We start from the raw sequence: 19,328 nt of genomic DNA on the forward strand, positions 1-19,328 counted from the left end.
TTGATTTTGTACCTCTGGTAAATTTGATGATTAATTCAGTAAGCATTTAAGTGCTTACTTGGTGCCAGGTCCTGTGCTAAGCACTAGGGATAGGGATAAAAACCAAACAGTCCTTGCCTTTAAGAAGCTTCTTTTCTGTTGGGGGAAACATTGCACACATGTAAATAGAAACTCCTTTCTGTGTCTGGATGCCACATTTGATATGTGAGTCCTTATTGTACCAATCCATCAAAATTGCCTCATTCTTGCCCTTTTCAAGTCATACGTAAAATCTTAGTATGTTAGAGATGAAAATGACCTTTAGGATTATCTTGTCCAAACCCCTCATTTTATAGATGAGACAACTGACATTCTGAAAAATTAAATGACCTGTTTAAGGTCTTCCAACTAGCTAGTCCCAGAAGTGGGACTAGCAAAAGATGAAATTGTAGATTGATATTCAAAGAGCTGGCTGGGACCTCAGAGGTCACCTAGAGCTAGGACTTTAGGTTGCTTTTTTGACGACTAATCTAGAGTTCCTCCCCCGTGTGCTGTTTCTCTTTTCTTCTTAGATTTTTTTGCCCTTTGGGAATGCTGGTATTTTGTGATGTGTGACTTTTAATAGCTATCACCAACCATGGAGAATTTTTTCTTTTTTTTTTCTTTTTTTCTGGTTGTTGAACTGACCATCATGATGAACCATCATTAAATTTTGTATCATCAGTTATTCTTGGTGGAGCTTGCTCTCTGAAGCGTTTTGATTCATTTTTGGATTTACTCGATAATGCTATACTTTTGACTTCCAGATTACCATGATTTTATTATATGTATAAAAATGTAGAAAAGTATGTACAGTTTGAAGCAAAACACAAGTCTATTTTATTTCTTAAATTTAATATTTTCTTTTTTCTTCAATTTCCTGTAAAAAGTTTTCAACATTTGTGTTTAAACTTTTGTTTTGTTTTCTTTTTAAACATTTTTGAGTTCCATATTTTTTCTCCCCTCCCTGGACTGCACTCAATTCTCACCCTAGTGCAACAGACATTTTCTGCTGACTTTCTCAGTTGTCTTGGGCAGGAAAATTGTTTCACGCTGTCCTTTTGTGGATTCTGTTGCTCCAGAATTTCTTTTGAGGCATCATTTAAAGTTATTTGGAGGGGTTTTGGGGAGAGCTCCAGTGAGTCCCTGCCTTTTCTCTACCATCTTGGCTCTGCCCCTGCCCATTTTATTGGTAATTGAGGCAACGCTGTATTTTGACAAGGATAAATTTATAGAATTATTGTCCCAAAGAGATTTGATGTTTCATTGATCATTTCTGTATAGATGATTCTCAGCTATCGATATCCTAATCTCTTTCCTGAGCTATAGTCATGTGTCACCAACTGCCTTTTGGACATCTTGAACTGAATGTCTTTTATGTGTCTTAAATTCAGTATTCTCCAAAGGGAATTTCTTTTACTTTCTAACTTCCCTATTACTCTTGAGGGCACCTTCATCCTCCCAATTCCCCAGGCTCACAACTTTGATGTCATCCTCAGCTCCTCACTCTCACCTCACGTATCTGATCTATTTGCCATATTTTTGTCCTTTCTACCTTTACAACATCTCTCATACACATCCTCTTCTCTTTACTCACACAGCCACCACCCTAGTGCAGGTTCTTATTACCTTTGCATCTGGAGTATTGAAGAACCTTCTAATTAGTCTTCCTGCCTCAGACTGCACCTTCCACCAATTCATTCTTCACTCAACTGCCAAAGGGATTTTCCTGTAGTGTAGATATGACCTATAGTGACTTTATCTCACTTGCTTTCTTTACATGTGACTCACTTTACCTGTCCTTGCTCCTTACCTCTGCCTCTTAGTTTCCCTGACTTCCTTCAAGACTTAGCTCAAATGCTATGTTCTGCATGGAGCCTTATCCATTCCCCTCCACTCCCTCCTGCCCCCACTGCTAGTGCCTTTCCCTCTGAGATGACTTCCAGTTTACTCTGTATATGTTTTGAATGTACCTTAGTTATTTCCATGTTGTCTTCCCCATTAGAATGTAAGCTCTTTGAGGCCAGGGATCGATTTTTACCATTCTTTGTATCCCTGGCATTTAGCGTAGTGCCTCTCACATCATAAGCACTTAAATGCTTTTTGATTCATTAAAAACATGTTGACCTATAAATCAACCCGTTTAATAAAGACGTGGTTTTCTTATGATAGATATGTAAGTATATTTTGAGGAAAAATAAAAATTCTATGTAAAAATAATAATTTTAATGTATTCATTTGATGATGAAAAAATAATTTCTAATTTTCTAGTGTTTAGGATAGTATCTTCATGTAACCTTTTTAAGTCCAGATGAGATTGAATGGTCAGTTTTCTCATTCTTCAGTTCATTTTCTGACCATTTTTCTCACTATTTAGTACAAGTCAGTCAGCTCTCAAAATAGAGAATTGGTTATGGCATGAACATCTGACACTCGTTTCTTCATACAAGTATAACAAAGAGGTGTGTCACATTACTAGGAACACAGACCAGGGCCTTGACCTGTTTACACCTGGAAACAGTTAAAATGTAGCATAACATAGGGTTGTACTTGAAAGGTTTGATCTTGAGAAAGTCAAGATCCTTTTCTCTGTGATGTGGATTTAGGATGTTTGTGTAGAAATCTGGTTGCACTGGCAGAATGTGCAGACCAACAGCTCTATATGCTGGTGAACTTAGCTTCCTCTGAGTCACAGATTTTTCTTTCTTTCTTTCTTTCTTTTTTTTGACACAAAATTTTAAAATGATACAAAAATACCTTATTAACATTTGTTTAGCCTCCAAAAGCTAGCATATATTTTTCTTTGGTTTAGAGCCTTGGAAAGACAAAGTCCATGGTCTGTTGGTAGCAGCATCCCTCTCTAGATGCCACCTCTGAAATGAATTGTTACGATGCGTTGGTGGATAAAGGCACATCAGCCTTTCATCCTTCCTTATTTTGCCTGAGAATCTTTGATTGAAGTAGGAGTGGGGTTCTATGTATGACTTGCTCAATCGTTTGTTTTATTTTTCTGAAGAAGCAGGAGCTTTTCCTGTCACCTATAAGTGAATTTTCACTCAAAAGTTAAAGCGTAAGATTTCCTAAAACCTACCTGTCTGTGGCTAATTAGCATATTTCAGTAGAATATGACGTCAATGAGGCCAGATTCTGTTCTGTAGTCACGAATTCATACTATGTAACTATCTCTCAAAAGGTCATAAAAAGGGACTGGAAAGAAAACTTTGGGACTAAGTATCTTTGAATGTAAAGTGAAAGGGTTATACCAGGTGACCCCTAAGCCCCTTCCAAATAAGAAAAGTCTCATTTTTGTCTTGAACAGAAGTCCCTATCTGCTACTGGCCAATGATTACTCAGAGCTCATCTCCTTTAGATGGTGGGTCAGAAACATTCACCTACACCAACACATTTTCCTGCTTCTTTTTTAGGTGATAGATCCGATGAGATCTTTGCTTAGGCAACAGTCCTTTATATTTTGAATATTCTTGCCTACTAGCCTAGATGTATGTATAGGATTGAAATAACTGGATCCTCTACCCCTTCATTTCAGACTGGAGTATTCATGTGCTGGGTGTATAGAGAACCTACTTCCTTGAGACAAATTGATAACATCATTGAAAGTTGCTTCAAGAGATAGTTTTCTTTCTTTCCCTCTTCCCGAACTTACATAGAGATCATTTTAAGTCACATAAGCTTTCTGAGCCTCAGTATCCCCATCTGGAAAATGATGGGGTTGGACAAGACAGTCTTCAAGTTCCCTTCCATCTCTTAGATTTATGACTTTTTTTTTAAAGTTTCCCCAAAGAGGGGAGATGCTACTTAATGAATGCTAGCATTTATCTGGACAAAATACAGAAAATCATTTAATTTTGTGCAGTACAATGACTTTGTAATCTCTTCCCCTCTCCCAACCCTATTCATATGGAATATAATTTTTTCCTCACTGAGCTTTTTGCATTAATTGGTTTCAGAAACTTCATATCTGCTCATCTCACAGAAGAAGCATTGCATTTTATCTTATAACTAAACAGTTACTGCACATATGGGAACAGAACAGTGACCTGGAGATAGCGCTTTATGTGATGATGATGGTCTGGCCCTGAGCCTTAGCCATAGCCCCATTCCTGAACTTTAGGTGACTTGTTACAAGGGCAATGATTGTCATTACCAAGAATGTTAACCATGGCATGTACCAGCTGTGAGGCCACTGTAGGGAAAGAAAATGTCCTGGATCAGAACTGTAGCAAAGTGGGATATTCCCATGGCTTGTTTTCAAATGTAGCAGTTTCTCTTGTCCCATTCCAATGTTGCAGCATGCTGACTTCACTGAAAGCTGGTCAGTGAGGAGAGAAAGCATGGTGCAGGGGAAGAGAGCCCTAGGGTTGGAGCTGGAGGATCTGGCTGCCAGTGCCAGCTCTGCCACTTACCTGTTTGACATTATGCAAGTCACTGAACCGCTCTGGCCTCAGTTTCCTCTTCTGTAAAATTAAGGAGTAGGATTAAACTCACCTTTGAGGTCCCTCCTAACTGTAAGTCTATGACTTCCTCATCCACGAAATTGGGATAATACTTATACTGTGACCTGACAAGTGTGTAATGAGGAAAAGTATTTTGTAAACTTAGAATTCCTATGCAAATGTGAATTATTATTGCCATCTTTATTTCTGTTTCCTTTCTTTCCAGTCTCTGATAAAGAGTTAATGATCTGTCAACCAATATTTCTAATATACTGGGAATGACCACAATGTAAAGGAGTCTTAGAATCCTTTGAGAATGTAAATAACAAGCCTTCATTTTATGTATTTTTTAAAATTTTTTTTTATTTTTAGGCAATTGGGTCACACAGCTAGTAAGTGTCAAGTGTTCGGTCTGAGCTCGGATTTGAACTCAGGTCCTCCTGACTTCAGGGCCGATGCTGTATCCACTGCACCATTTTATGTGTTTTTATAAGTGCAACTTTTTGTACATTTAAAAAAAATCTTTATACTTGTCATGCTAAGCAGATAACCTCAGAAAGGAAAAATAATTTAGTGTGTTTTTGAATTATCCCATGCTGTTAGTTTGTTTTCCCGTAGATTCTGCCTTTTTTTCCAGGCTATTGGTGGCTATTGACAAGAAAAATTGCATTTGTATTTTACAAGTGTGTTTGTATTTTAACCCGGGGAGTTAAGTACAGTTGGCACTTTCATTGAAGTCACTTAAATCATCTATGTTCGTCAGAATGGTTGAAGTAATTGTTTAATTTTTAAGAGCAAAGTAGCTTCATTTGCATCTCCTGCCTTGCCTTGTTTCAACTCCATAGAATGAGATACCCTTCCCAGGGTAAGTTCATCACTTACCTCATCACCATGTTGCTAACTCAAACCTTGATTGACTCTACAGCATCCTATCTCCTCTGTTGGGAGGGCTGAAGGTCAGAGTACCAAACTCCTCCCAGTGCCTTCCTTTCTAAAGGGTAGAAACTGGGCTCAAATATCACACTGTTTTGCATCTCCTGCTCTGTAGAACTCTTTCAACTCCATAGAATACCATACTCCCTGATATTTCCCCTGGCCTCCCTTCCCCCAGCTTTCCTGTCTGCTTTTCTGTGTTGTCTTCCACATTAGATAGATTAGATAGATTCTGTAATGTCTTCCACATTAGATTCAACAACCTTACTATTGAAGGCAGGGACTAGCTTTCTTTTTATTGATTGTATCCCCAGTGCCTAGCACAGTACCAGGCATGTCATAGATGCTTAATAAATATTAATTGGATTGGATCATGTTTGTACAGGTAGAATTATAAATTGACAGTTTATTTTGAGAATTGAAAGAATTTCCTTTTTCCAGGTTACAAATTGAAAAAGAATGAAAAATTACTTAGCTGAACATTCTAGTGTTTTAAGTTTCTCATCCTAATTTGTCTAAAATAGTCTTATTTTTTTTTTAAAACACTATGTTCAACACATATAGCAAAAGTGGTTACAATTTAAAATTATGTGCCCTGATTTTGTCATGTATTTTTGTTGTTGAAGAAAAGTTGGCCGAATACAGTGCTTAGGTATGTCAATTTTTGCTCCCAATGGTTGACATTCAAATATATCATAGCAAAAAATGTCTTACAAATGTCCATGTTGATTTAGAGATAGTTTATTTCTTAGTTACTTCTTAATTGTCTATTTTACTAAACTTTGGGAATTAAAATAATCATTCACTTTTCTGATAGAGATGAAAAATTAATGCCCCAAGTTCCCCAAATCAATGCTTTAAAATTTATAGTATGTACCTTCTAAAAATAAAGCTTAAATCTGTCTCTGAGTTGTGAAGAATACATATTGAGGTTATATATGTAGAAAAAAGATTAAATTGAGTCTTCTTGGCTACTGACTTACATAATTATTTAAATTAAAAGTATCATAGCATAGTCTACTTTATGAAGAATGTTACTAACAGCTAAGTTTTGGAATATTTTTGATTATATTATTTAGTGGCTTTATTAAAGGTTCTTTTTCATATTTTTACATTCAGTGGCTGTGCTGACATTTTAGGAAAAAATATAATAGTAACATAGCAAAGTTTGGAAATCACAACTTTTGTTTGAAAATAAGACTTATTGCCTTCTCTTTCTTGCTGGAATATAGACATGCTTCATTTAGTATAAATTCACATATAAGAATTATGAACCTAGGGAATCATTAATTCACTCAAGAGAATGATATCACCTACAGCATCTCTGCTGCTATCTTTTCTCTACTGCTTTGTCCTTGCTCTTTCAATTTTCTAGCTGCTTGACTTCCCCTGCTATCTAGTTTATAGGTGAACTCTGTCATGTCTACATTGATGGATGATGCAATAGCAGTGAGGGAACAGCTGTGGTTATATACCATGGATTGCTAATCTTTGCATTCAGCTTGATTTTGTGACTTCAACAATAGTCAGCAGCCCAGCATTAGGAGCAGGAAATTTGGATGACTGTAACGGCTGTCCTTACTTCCTTTTCTTTCATTCTCATCTTAACTTCTCAGCTCACATCATTTGAACATCTCCAACTATCTCCTCCTTTACCTGTTTCACATGAAGAGGTTGCTCTCCTCTTTGCCAAGGCAATTCTTTCTACATGCCCCCTTCTGACTTTTACAGTCTTCTCCAGCAGATTGTTCGTCTTCATCATTCCCATTCTCTCACAGATTTTTGTTGTTTTGGTTCCTTCCCTGTTATCTACAAATAACGCCCATGGCTCCTGCATTCTTAAAACAACAACAACAAAAACTTCCTCTCAGTTAATATGAGCATTACCACTGGTTATTGTCTTATATCCTTCCCTTCTTACCTAAAAAAAGTCTGCACTAGGTGCTGCCACTTTCTGTCCTCTCATTCTCTTCCTCAGTCCAGTCAGCAATTTGGCTCATCATGCAACTGAATCTGTTTTCTCCAAAGTTTCTATGATCTCTTAATTGCCAAATCAAATAGCGATTAGATTTCTTTATCCTCATTCTTCTTGACCTCTCTGAAACATTGTAGTCAGTCTCTCTCTTTTTTAGGTGTTCAGGACACTGCTTTCTCCTGGTTCTTCACTTGTCTCATTATTCCTCAATTTTGTTTGCTAGATCTTCATTCAGGTTAGACCTACTAACTTGGGGTGTCCCCCAAAATTTTGTTTTTATTTTCTCTCTATACAATTTTATTTGATAATCTCATCAGCCTCCATAAGTTCAAGTATCTTTTTTTTTTTTTGGCAAGGCAGTTGGGGTTAAGTGACTTGCCCAGGGTCACACAGCTAGTAAGTGTCAAGTCTCTGGTCTGAGACCATATTTTGAAGTCAGGTCCTCCTGACTCTAGGGCTGGTGCTCTATCCACTGTGCCATCTAGCCGCCCCTTCAAGTATCTTTTTGCAAATGAGTCTTAGATCTACTCGTTTTATCCTAAACTCTAACTCCTGACCTTTCATCACATTTTGAACTGCCTGATGGACATGTCTCAGCATGTCTAAGACTTAACTCATTATCTGTTATTCCTCCCAAGCTTTTTCTGCTTCCTAACTTTCTTTTTATTGTGAAGGGCATCGTTATTCTCCTGGTCAACCAGATTTATAACCTGGGTGTCATTTTCAACTCCTTACTTTTTCTTATTCCTGAAGTCCATCCAGTTGCCATGTCCTTTTGATCACAACATCTCTCATGCTCCTTTTTCTATCCTGACACCACCACCACATCAATGCCCTCCTCCCCTCGTGTCTGAACTATTGGAATAGTGTTTTGTCCTGCCTCTAGTCTTTCCCAACTCCAATCCATCCTCCACTCATATACCAAAACTGTTTTCCTAAAGTGCTGGGCAGTTTATGTCACCACTCAGTAAATTTCAGTGGCTCCCAGGATCAAATATAAAAATCCTATTTTTGGTTTTTAAAACCATTCGTAGCTTGGTCCCTTCCTTTAAGTGGGCATAAAAGAAATACAAAGTAATTTGTTTTTTTTTATTAGAGGGGTAGGGAGGCAAGCATTAGGAGCTGGGGAGAATCTGGAAAGGCTCATGTAGAAGGTGACATTTGAGTAGAATGCTGAAAGAAACAAAGGCTTCTGCGAGGTGGAGGTGAGGTGGGAGTGTGTTCCTGGTATGAGGGACTGCTAGTGCAAAGGCACAGAGATGGAAGATGGAGTGTCCTGAGGCCATTTTGGATGTATTGTAGACTATGGAAAGAAGAATAATAAAGTTGGGGAAATGGTTTAGGATCAGGTTACAAAGCATTTTAAAAGCTAAACAGAGGAGCTAATGTTTGGCCCTGGAGGCAACAGAGAACACTGGAATTTGCTGAGTAAAGGAGTGAAATGGTCAGACCTATACTTTAGGAAAATCATTTGAGCATTTGTGGAGAGGATGGATTAGAGAAAGGAGAGCAATTAGGAAGCTGTTGTAGTATTCAGGACTGAGTTGATGAATGCCTGAACCAGCGTGGTGGCAGTTTGAGTAGAGAGAAGGGGAATGATGTGAGAGATATTGTAGAAGTAGAAATGACAAAATCTGGCAACAAATTGAATATGTGGAGTGAGGAGGGTGAGGGATCAAGGATAACCCTGAAGTTGTGAACCTGATTTGTTGGGAGGATAATGGTGCTCTTGACAGAGATATGGAAGTTCGCAAGAGAGTTGAATCAGAGGAAAAGATAATGAGTTCAGTTTTGGACATGTTGAATTTAAGATTCCTGTGGCAATTCACTCTGAAATATCCAATAAACCGCTGTAGATGTGTATCTGGAGCTCCAGAGAGAAATAAGGGCTGAATATATGGGTTTGAGAGTTATTTGCATAGAGAAGATAATTAAGCCCGTTTGATGAGCTCAACATGTGATAGAATGCAGAAATAGTGGAGAAGGTCCTAGAAAAACCTTGAGGGTTTTCCACATATAGGTGGTGTGACAATTATGAATGTAGCAAGTTATATCCTCCACCTTCTTCTTCTTTCTATACTATTCTCAAATCTACTAATATAGCCCTAATCTCTCAGCTGACCTCTATTCTTGCATCTCCGTTTCTTAGACATCCCTAATTGGATGTCCTGTAGATATCTGAAACTCAACATGTCCAAAACTGAATTCATTATCCTCCTCCCTCTCAAACTTCCCTATTATTCCTTTTATTTATTTATCTATCTATCTATTACTTACTTAATTAATTTAATGAGAGGAGTCAAGGTGGTACAGTGGTTAGAGTGCTGGGTCTGGAGTCAGAAAGACCTGAGTTCAAATCTGGCTTCATATACTTACTAACTGTGTGACTTTGGACAAATCATTTAACCTCTGCTTGTCTCAGTTTCCTCATCTGTAAAATAGTGTTGTGAGGAGGCCTAGAGGTGTTGTGAGGATAAAAAGAGATAATATTTATAAAGAGCATATAGGGTTGTTGTTGTTGTTGTTATTAATTATCCTCCCTTCTCTTTCCTCTCTTAAAATCCTTAGTCCACCTCAGGACCCACTTTTTTCCTAACTTAACTCCTTCAATGTTGGCACTTTTGCTCTTGCTGCCTCTGGACACAGGGCAAACCAAGAGCTCCCAAGATTTTGTTTATGACATTCCTGGAATTTTTTCTTTTGATGTTTCTTTCAGGTGATTATCAATAGAGTCTTTCTCTTTCTGTTTTGTTTTCTGCTTTTAATGAATCTGGGCAGTTTTCATTTTTGATTTCTGGAAACTTAGTATCCAGGCTTTTAAAAAAAAAGATCATGGTTTTCAAGGAGGCTAGTGATTGATACATCATGTCTCCTTGACCAGCAGGTCAGTTGTTTTTAAAACATGTATCCTAGATTTTCTTATTTTCTTTCAATCTTTTCATTTTGTTTTAGTATTTGTAATCTCATGGAATCATTGCTTTTTGTTTGGTCTTATTCTTGTTTTCATAGAGTCAGTTACTTAGATAAGGTTTATCGTTTTTTCTTCTATTAATTTTTCCTCCAATTTTTATCTCCAGAGCATTTATTTTATTTTTTAAATTTTGTGTTATTTCTTCTTTGTCTTCATGTAGTCCTTACAGAAAATCTATTTTTTTCCTTTGAAATTCTGCTTGCAGTAATTATAGTTACCTTCTCCTTTTTGGGGAGCTCTAGATATACAGGAGTTTTTAACACTGGTTTGTCTCTTCTTTGGTTTACTTATCTCACCAGCTTTATTTAGTTCCTAAACTGGGAGTCCCCCACTCTCGTCCCAGGACCAAGCTCTGCCCCCTGCTGTGTTTTAGTTGGTTTAGTCCACATTGATTTTGACCTAGGCTCCCTAAGTTACTGTACTGCCTTTTACTTTATGGGATTAGACCTCCCGCTCGCCAGTCTTGGAGGTTTAGAGTGCTAGATTTTCAGGGCCTTTTATGGCATCTCAGAACAGAACTTCAGAGCCCATGGGCTTGAGGTGATTCAGTTTCAATGCTCCTGTTCCCTATAGCTTTCTCAAGGCCAGAGTAGAGGGTGTGTGTTGGCCCTTTTGCCCTTGCTGGATCTGGACACAGGACAAGCTATATTGGCATATATCTAGTCATCTTGGGATTATGCTGGCTTGTTTTCCCTACACTGACTTTGGCTTTGCTGGTGGTTGCATTTTCTATTTCTTCTGGGCTTCTAGTTGATTTTTTTATTCAGTTCTAGAATAGAAGAAGTCACTTAATACAGTTTTTCTTTTGATTTCTTGATTATTATTGGGTCTAATGCAAATTTTAGTTTTTGCCGGAGTGAGGTATTGTAGGCACAGAGCTGTCTATCTCTGTTCAAGTAGCCATCTTGACTGGAAAGCCCAAGGACATTTAAGTTTTTTTTTTGTGTATTTCTCTATTTGGCATTCAAAGTAAATGCTACTCATTGATTCTTATTTTTCAGGTAGTTGCAAGGCATGAAGATTTATTGGCGCAAGCAACAGGGATTGAATCTTTAGAAGGTATGTTTCATTAACTATTAACAATTTTTTGAATAAGAATTTAAACTTATTATTTATGTGTAGTTTGCTTTGCAGGCAGGATAGAATATAAAGTTGTGTTGTAGTAGATCATTTCACAGGAACATTTCTTGTTCTGTCATTTAGAATCCCACCTAAACTTAAGAATCACATAGCAAAATAACAAAGATTATTTCAGGAATTATAAAATGATAAAAACAAAAATTTCTCACTTTTCTCTACTCAATTACAAATTCTTCTTTTCATTTGCTAATCCACTTGAGAATTTAGCATCAGGAAGCATCTCACTTCCTATTTCTGCAAAATGGAAAGCTGATTTATGTAATATGTACTTACTCTCAAGAATTTCACTTGAAGCTAAAAAATTTAGATGTCTTGCAGATTTTATGTATGTTTAGTATGTCCTTTGGGAGTCTGTGCTCTTGAAGTGCATTCATTGATTCATCACTAACTACCTATTTAGTATTTAATATTGATCCAGATACAAAGACAAATAATATATAGGCCCTATCTGAGAACTTAAGATCTAACAAAGGAGATAGTTTTCTTTCCTTCCTTTCTTGATATGTGAAAGAACTATGAAACAAAACAGTACAAATTTATGTTGTGTCACCTCAACTGAGCCCTAAATGCTGCAAGGCAGTCCTCCTATACCTCCCTTATCCACTCACTATTCCATGTACCACACTAACTCTTTCAAACCTTTTCATCCTTCCTCAAACTTCCTATGGCTTCTCCACCCTTTCAGCTGAGAACCTTGCCTATATTTTACAGAAAAAACTGAGATTATTCACTGAATGCTCCCTTTTCTCCCCACCATCACCCAGGTACCTTTTGCCACTATCTCCTCTTTTACTCCTGTGTTACATGACTCATCACATGAGATGGGAATAGCACTTCTCCTTGCTAAAGCCAACCCCTCTACCATGTGCAAGTGATCTCATTCCATCCTGTCTCCTCCAGCAAATTGCCTCTTCTTTTATCTCCACTCTCTCATTTATCCTTAATTTCTCCTTGTTCACTGACTGCTTCCATACTTCCTAAAAATATGCCTGTATCTTTCCCATCCTCAAAATACTCCCACTTGATCCACCCATCTCCAGTATCATTCCGTATCTCATCTCCCTTTTGTGGCTAACCTCCTTGAGAAGGCTGTCTACCCTAGGTACTTCCACTTCTTCTCCTCTCACTTTCTTCATAACTCTCTCCAGTTTGGCTTTTGACCCTATCATGCAACTGAAACTGCTCTTTCCAAAGTTAGCAAAAATCCCTAATTGTCAAAGTCAATCTTCTTTTCTGAGTCCATATTCTTCTTGACTTCTCTGAAACTTTTAACACTGTTCACCATCCTCTTTTCCTTCATATTCTCTTCTCTCTTGATTTTTAGAACTTTATTCTCTTCTTTTTTCTCAGACCACTTCTCATTCTATTTTGTTGGATCTTCATCCAGGTCATGCCCTTCAGTTGTGGTTATCTCACAGAGCTCTGTCCTAGGCCCTCTTCTTTCTCGTTCATACTATTTCACTTAAACTCATCAACTCCTATGGATTCAGTTATCATCTCTGTACTGATGATTCTCAGATCTACTAATCTACCTCTAATCTCTCTGCTTACCTCTACTTTCACAGCTCCAACTATCTATTAGACATCCCTAATTGGATGTCTGGTAGACATCTTAAACTCACCATGTCCAAAACTGAACTCATTATCCTTTGCCTTCTTAAACTCCCTGTTACTGTTGAAGGTACCACCTCCCCCAGTCACCCAGGCTCCCAGCCTGAGTGTCCTACCTGACTCCTTACCGTATGTCATCTCCACATCCAATCTATTTCCAGGGCTGGTCAGTTTTGCCTTTATAACAAATGCCTCCCTCTCCTCTCTGACGCTGCCACCATCCTAGTTCAGGCCCTCATCTCCTTGCACCAGGACTATTGCAGTAGTTTCCTGGTTGGTCTGCCTGCCACAAGTCTTTTGCCACTCCAGTCCATCCTCTACTCAATTGCCAAAGTGATTTTCCTAAAGGGAAAATCTGACCATGTCACCTCCCTATTTAGTAAACTCTAGTAGCTTCCTGTTACCTCCAGGATTAAATACCAAATCCTCTATTTGGCATTCAAAGCCCTTCATAATCTAGGGACCTCCTACCTTTCTCATCTTTTTATAACATATTCCTTACCACATATTCTTCATTCCACTGATACTGGCCTCGTTGCTGTTCCTTGAACAATACACTTTATCCCTTGGCTCTGGGCATTTTCATTGGCTGTCCCCAGGCCTGAAATGCTCTCCTTCTCATCTCTGTCTTCTGGCTTCTTTCAAATCTCAGTTAAAATGCCACCTTGAACAGGAAGCCTTTCCTGATCCTCTTTAATTCTAGTGCCTTCGCTCAGTTGATTATTTTCTATTTTTCATATGTATGGTGTGTTTGTACAAAGCTGTTTGCACATTGTTTACCCCATTAGATTGTGAACTCTTTGAGAGCAGGGATTGTCTTTTGCCTTTTATGTATCTCCAGCACTTAGCATAGTACCTGGAATATAGTAGGAGCTTAATAAATGTTTATTGACTGACTGACTGAATTACTGTCATGATTGAGTTTTCTGTGGTAACTAGTAGTGATGACAGCTGGTTTAGGTTCTCTACCTAAGTCAAGTCTCTCCCTTGGATAACATAGATATCTGTCTCTTACTAAAGTGGCCATTCTGCAGTAAAAGTTTAGTGCAAAGGGTGCCTAAGGATTTTCATTTTTCTGAGTCACTCTTATTTTATTTTGGTTTGGTTAAAGTTTGAAAGGACTTTAGAGGTCATAAAATCTAACTTCCTAACAATTTCCTAAGGCCCAGAGCAGGTAAATTACTTGCCCCAGGTTACCCAACAAGTGGAAGATTTGGGATTCCAACTTGTATCCTTCACTTCCAAATCCAGTGCCTTGTCTACTGTATGGCATTTTAATGAGTTTTTGTTTTTGTTGTTCTGTCCAGATAAAATTAAGCTGCTTATCATAAATGATAAATTTGATAATAACTTTTGGCCTTGTCAGTAATCCTAATCTTGACCTACATTCAAATCCCTCCTCTAACATGTACGAGCTGTGTAAACCTAGGAAGAACATTTAATCTCTCAGTACCTCAGACAATGCTCTCAGACTGTAGTTTACAGAACAGTTGCTGCTCTTCAGTGCAATAGAGGGAGTTTTATAACCATGGAGTCACAGGTCTCATCCAAAAAAATCCAAACCTGTACGATTATAGGTCTGTAGCTAGCTGGGTCCTCAGCAGTCATCTAGTTCTACTCTCTGATTTTACAGAGGAGAAAACTGAGGCCCCATGAAGTTAAGTGACTTGCTCCACTCATACATGTATCATGTAGGCAGCATCTGAAGCCCTGTTTCCTGACACAGGGAGCAGTGCTCTTTTTTATTATCTGGAAAATGTATTGAGTCCTTGAAGGACTCAGCTTGATCAGTATTTTGATAATTGGGTTGTATCAATGTTTGTAATTCCCCTATTAGTGTAGATCACAGACCATTAGTCCATTTTCATTCTATGTGGTTTTTCCATGTCTTTCCCTAAATCTCTTCTAGAAGATCTACCCAATGCAATGGAGATTTTTCTTTGTTTGTTTTACTGTTTTGTGGAGACCAGGGCAGCACTCAGGATTAATTTTCTTTACTCTTACTGTGTGACTGGCTCATCTTCTTTTCTGGTCACATATGTATGTCTCTGATGTTTTTTTTAATGCCATTTTTGTGTGGAAGTTGTCACTGCTCATATGCATTAGCCTACTTAAAAAACCCCAAATGGATTTTTCAATTTCCCCTTGGGTTACCTTTAATTCTGATTTTTTATTGTGGTTTTTCATGATTCTAAGCCATAAAGTATAATTGGGGGAATATTGGTTTTTGAAAGATGAGTTTTTGTGGTGGACAGCAGCTTGGTCTCATCAATTTCTGAAATGCAATATAGCTTAATCTCTTTCTCTCATTAAATTCTGGACCCAGTTAATAGCACCTGCCTTAGAAGTATATTCTGGAAGATTAATTCACCTGGTTGTCCATCTGATTGCATGTCATAATCTGATCTGTGCATGTTTTATTTGCTAGGTTCTCCTGATGTGAATGGCTCTTTAGTGAGTGACTGTGGATCTCAATGAGGGGTTTCTGGAACGTTTGGGACTCAGTGTAGTTTTCACAGTGTCACACTCATCAGCGAATGTGTCAAAATTGCTTTTTTGCTTTTTCTTTATCTTCCCAGCACTGTACCTGGCACTTAGTAAGTATTTAATAAATGCTCTTTGCTTGGTTGACTGATAAAAAAAATTCAATGTATTTATTAAGCACAGAGTAATTATAAGGCAGCCTATTGGTAGACAAATGAAACTAAAATAAGAAGGAAAAACTGTTCATATTTTATAGGAATTTATGTCCTGCTAGAGGCTACTCTATGTAAACAAGTAATGAAGTACAGTGCAATTTGAAGGAGAGGACACTAGGGACTAGAGGAATCGGAAAAGCAAGTATTGAAGGAAGCTAAGGACATCTGTCACACATGGGACCTCCGAGGCTACCTAGTCTAACCTGTACCTGAACAGGAGTCCTTACTACATTGTACTTGAATAGAGGTTGTTCTTGAAGACCTCTAGTGAGAGGGAACTCAATATGTTCCAAGGCTGCCACTTCTACTTTTCCATTGTTTTGTTACATCAATCCATAGTTTGCCTCTTTGCTGGCCCTTCCCCTCCTCCCACCACACACACACACACACACACACACACACACACACACACACACACACACACACACACACACACACACACACTCTTGCTCTTGGTATTGTTCTCAGGGGCCATATTACAGCCCTTCATATACTTGAGGACAGCTGTCATGTCTCCCACACCTCCCACACCTCCCACACTTCTTCTCCAGGTTACATATCCCTAGGCCCTTCAAAGGATGCTTATAGAAAAAAACTAACCATAGTTGGCTCTTCTGGACATTTTCCTGCTATATTGCAGAGATTTTTAGACAAGGTCGGAATCCAACAGAACTATTAACTCTCTAGACCTGGACACTCTGTCTCTCTTAGTTCAGCCAAAGATTATGTTAATTTTGACTCCTGTGGAGTCTGCCATCTGCTAAAACTCCTAGATCTTTTCTAGGCAAATTGCCATCTGGGTAAGCATTCTCCATTTTATTGAATTTAGTTTTTTTTTTTTTTGATAGGGCTTCACTTTCATCCCTACTCAGTTTCATTGTATTCTTTGGTTCTGGCTTGTCAGGATCTTTTTTAATCTTGACTGTCATCCACCATGTTAGTTGTTCCTCCCAGTTTGTGTCATGGGTAGACCATTTCTACTAAATTCATACGCAACCAATACAGTATTGTAATGTTTAAAACCAGAATTAAAGTAAAACACAAAAACTATTGCTATGTATGAAAGGCAGCTATTACATGTTCTTGACAGTTTTTCCTCACCGGACTCTTTATACACTAAATCCCAGGGCAACGTAAGTATGGAATGTATTTTAAGCATGGAGGGCAGCCTATATAGAGCCTTAGAGGTGGAAAATAGGAATTCTAGTAATAATATTAAATTAACCAATTGCCCAGAAATTGTAAAGAGGATTAGTGTGAAATAAGCCTGGAAAGGTAGGCTTACAATTCCTTGGTTTAGGATTTTAAATGCCAATCCCTGAAGTCTGCTACTAATCTAAAGGCAGAAGGGAGCCATTAAAGATTCTTAAGCAGAGGAATTATATGGTCAGGCCTGTGCTTTAGGAAGATTATTTTGGTGCTGTGTGGAGGAGAATGGTCAGGTTTAGGGAGATTGGAGACTGTGAGACCAGTTATGAGTCAGTTGCAGAAGTATAGCTATTGAGGACTTTGAAACTGGGCAGTAGATATGTGAATGAAGAGGAGGAGACAGATGTGAGACATTGTGAATGTGCAGTTCACAAGACTTGGAGGCTGATTGGATAAGCTAGTGAGGGAGAGGACAGAATTAATGACTTCCCGATTGTAAACCTGAGTGACTGGAAGGATGGTGGAGCTCTCAAGAGAAAAAGGCAGATTTGGAGAAGGAGCAAGTTTGAGGGGAAGGTAATGAACTTTCTTTTGGATACATTGAGTTTAGATATATATAAAAGATTCTAGTGGATTAATTGGTGAGGCATGACCAGATCTCAGCAGAGAGGACAACCAATCAGAGTCTGGTGCCCACTTCCCTTTATAACCTCATTGTATACTATTCCCTTTTCCACACTCTACAATCTTCTCTTTATTCTTCACACACAATATTTCATCTCTTATCTTGGGGTTTGCACTGCCTCTCCCCCATGCCTGAAATGCACTCTTTCCTCACCTCCCTCTCATAGAATCTCTTCATTTCTTCGGTACTTAGCTCAAGCTTCACCTTGGACAGGTAGCCTTTTGTGATCTCCCAATTGCCAGTGTTTTCTCTTTCTAAATTCCTACTTTGTATTTATCCTACAAGTGTTTGTGTGTGTGTGTGTGTGTATACATACATACATACATACATACATACATATTTTTCTCCAATTAAATGTGCAAAATCTTAGTGGACTGAGGTAGATGAATCTGAAATTACTCATTTTAACCAGAACTTTCCTGCCTGTCTCTTAATTTTTTCTGACATTCATCAGTGCTTGCCACTTCTAACTCCCCTTGATGTTCAAATGTGAAGCATGTGAGTATTTAGTCATCTTTGGCCTTTTTCATTTCTTGATTCACAATCATACTTTCCTACTTTTTTGAGGGGGGGGATGCATCTTTCCCCGGGTCCAGCTTTGCACAGAAGTTGGGAAGATCAGTTAAGGCTCTTGGTTTTTTGTATTCTGGCTCTGCTTCTCTGTCCTCTGCAATAGATACTGATTGGTACATAAGCTGTAATTTTATTTCTAATACTCTGTTAGCTCTTGTTTATTTTGAACAATGTAATGCAAACAATGTAAAGCAAAGTATCTACTTGGTCAATATACTTAAACTCAATGTGCCATGTATATCATTGTTATTGTGAGAAAAATACTTAGTAAACTTTAGAGCATAAAAATATGAAGTATCATTATTAATAATATTAATCTATCAATATTTGGAGGAGCTATGATTTTGTTGGTATGGGAATCCCTTCATAACAACAATAATTCTATTTCATGACCAGAAACAATATTTTCTATGCAAGTGATTTGATTATGTTGTTTGAATACCAGTAGACATAGAACTGTCTTTTCAAGAAACAAAGTAAATTTTGAGTTTTGATTTATTTAATGCTAAAATGTAATTTTGCAAAAATAATACTTTTGTTATTTTCATATAGTAGGTAAATAATGCATTATCCTTTATGTTTTATTATGCTATTTATTTATTTTTTATTTATTTTTTATTTTTTTATTTTTTTGGTGAGGCAATTGAGGTTAAGTGACTTGCCTAGGGTCACACACCTTGTAAGTGTCAAGTGTCTGAGGCCAGTTTTGAACTCAGGTCCTTCAGACTCCAAGGCTGGAGCTTTATCTACTGCACCACCTAGCTGCCCCGTTATTATGCTATTTAACTTGTTTAACTGACGGTTTAACAATCCATAATTTGATATATTAGTATTGTAATTCTGAGGGTGTTATGCAGATGAATAATGAGTAGAAATTCAAATTAAGAGTTTTTCATTACATATTTGTATGTAATGTGACCGATTTTCTTTTTTAGGGATTCCTTTCTTTTTTAATGTATTGATTGAGGTTATTTACTTATTGGTTAAGGATTTATACATCAACATGTATTTTATTTTTGTCAAAATTTAACTTATGTGCTACCTTGCATCATCTGAACATGGGTCAGAAAAGATTAAATAACTTTCTTTGTAACAAGGTATGTTTCTAAATGTACACTTG

At 37.7% G+C, this 19,328-nt stretch overlaps 1 protein-coding gene across 1 annotated transcript in view; it reads left to right on the plus strand.

Moving 5' to 3' along the window:
• The window catches only part of COG5 (component of oligomeric golgi complex 5), a 361,274-nt gene that overhangs the window by 14,029 nt on the left and 327,917 nt on the right, over positions 1-19,328 (plus strand). The window contains exon 3 of the mRNA XM_027838594.1: positions 11,353-11,410. Coding sequence (XP_027694395.1) covers positions 11,353-11,410 — 58 coding nt within the window. The remainder of the gene's footprint in view (positions 1-11,352; positions 11,411-19,328) is intronic.

Source organism: Vombatus ursinus, unplaced genomic scaffold, assembly GCF_900497805.2.
Source record: "Vombatus ursinus unplaced genomic scaffold, bare-nosed wombat genome assembly UNPS02014830.1, whole genome shotgun sequence".
Classification (NCBI taxonomy): domain Eukaryota; kingdom Metazoa; phylum Chordata; class Mammalia; order Diprotodontia; family Vombatidae; genus Vombatus; species Vombatus ursinus.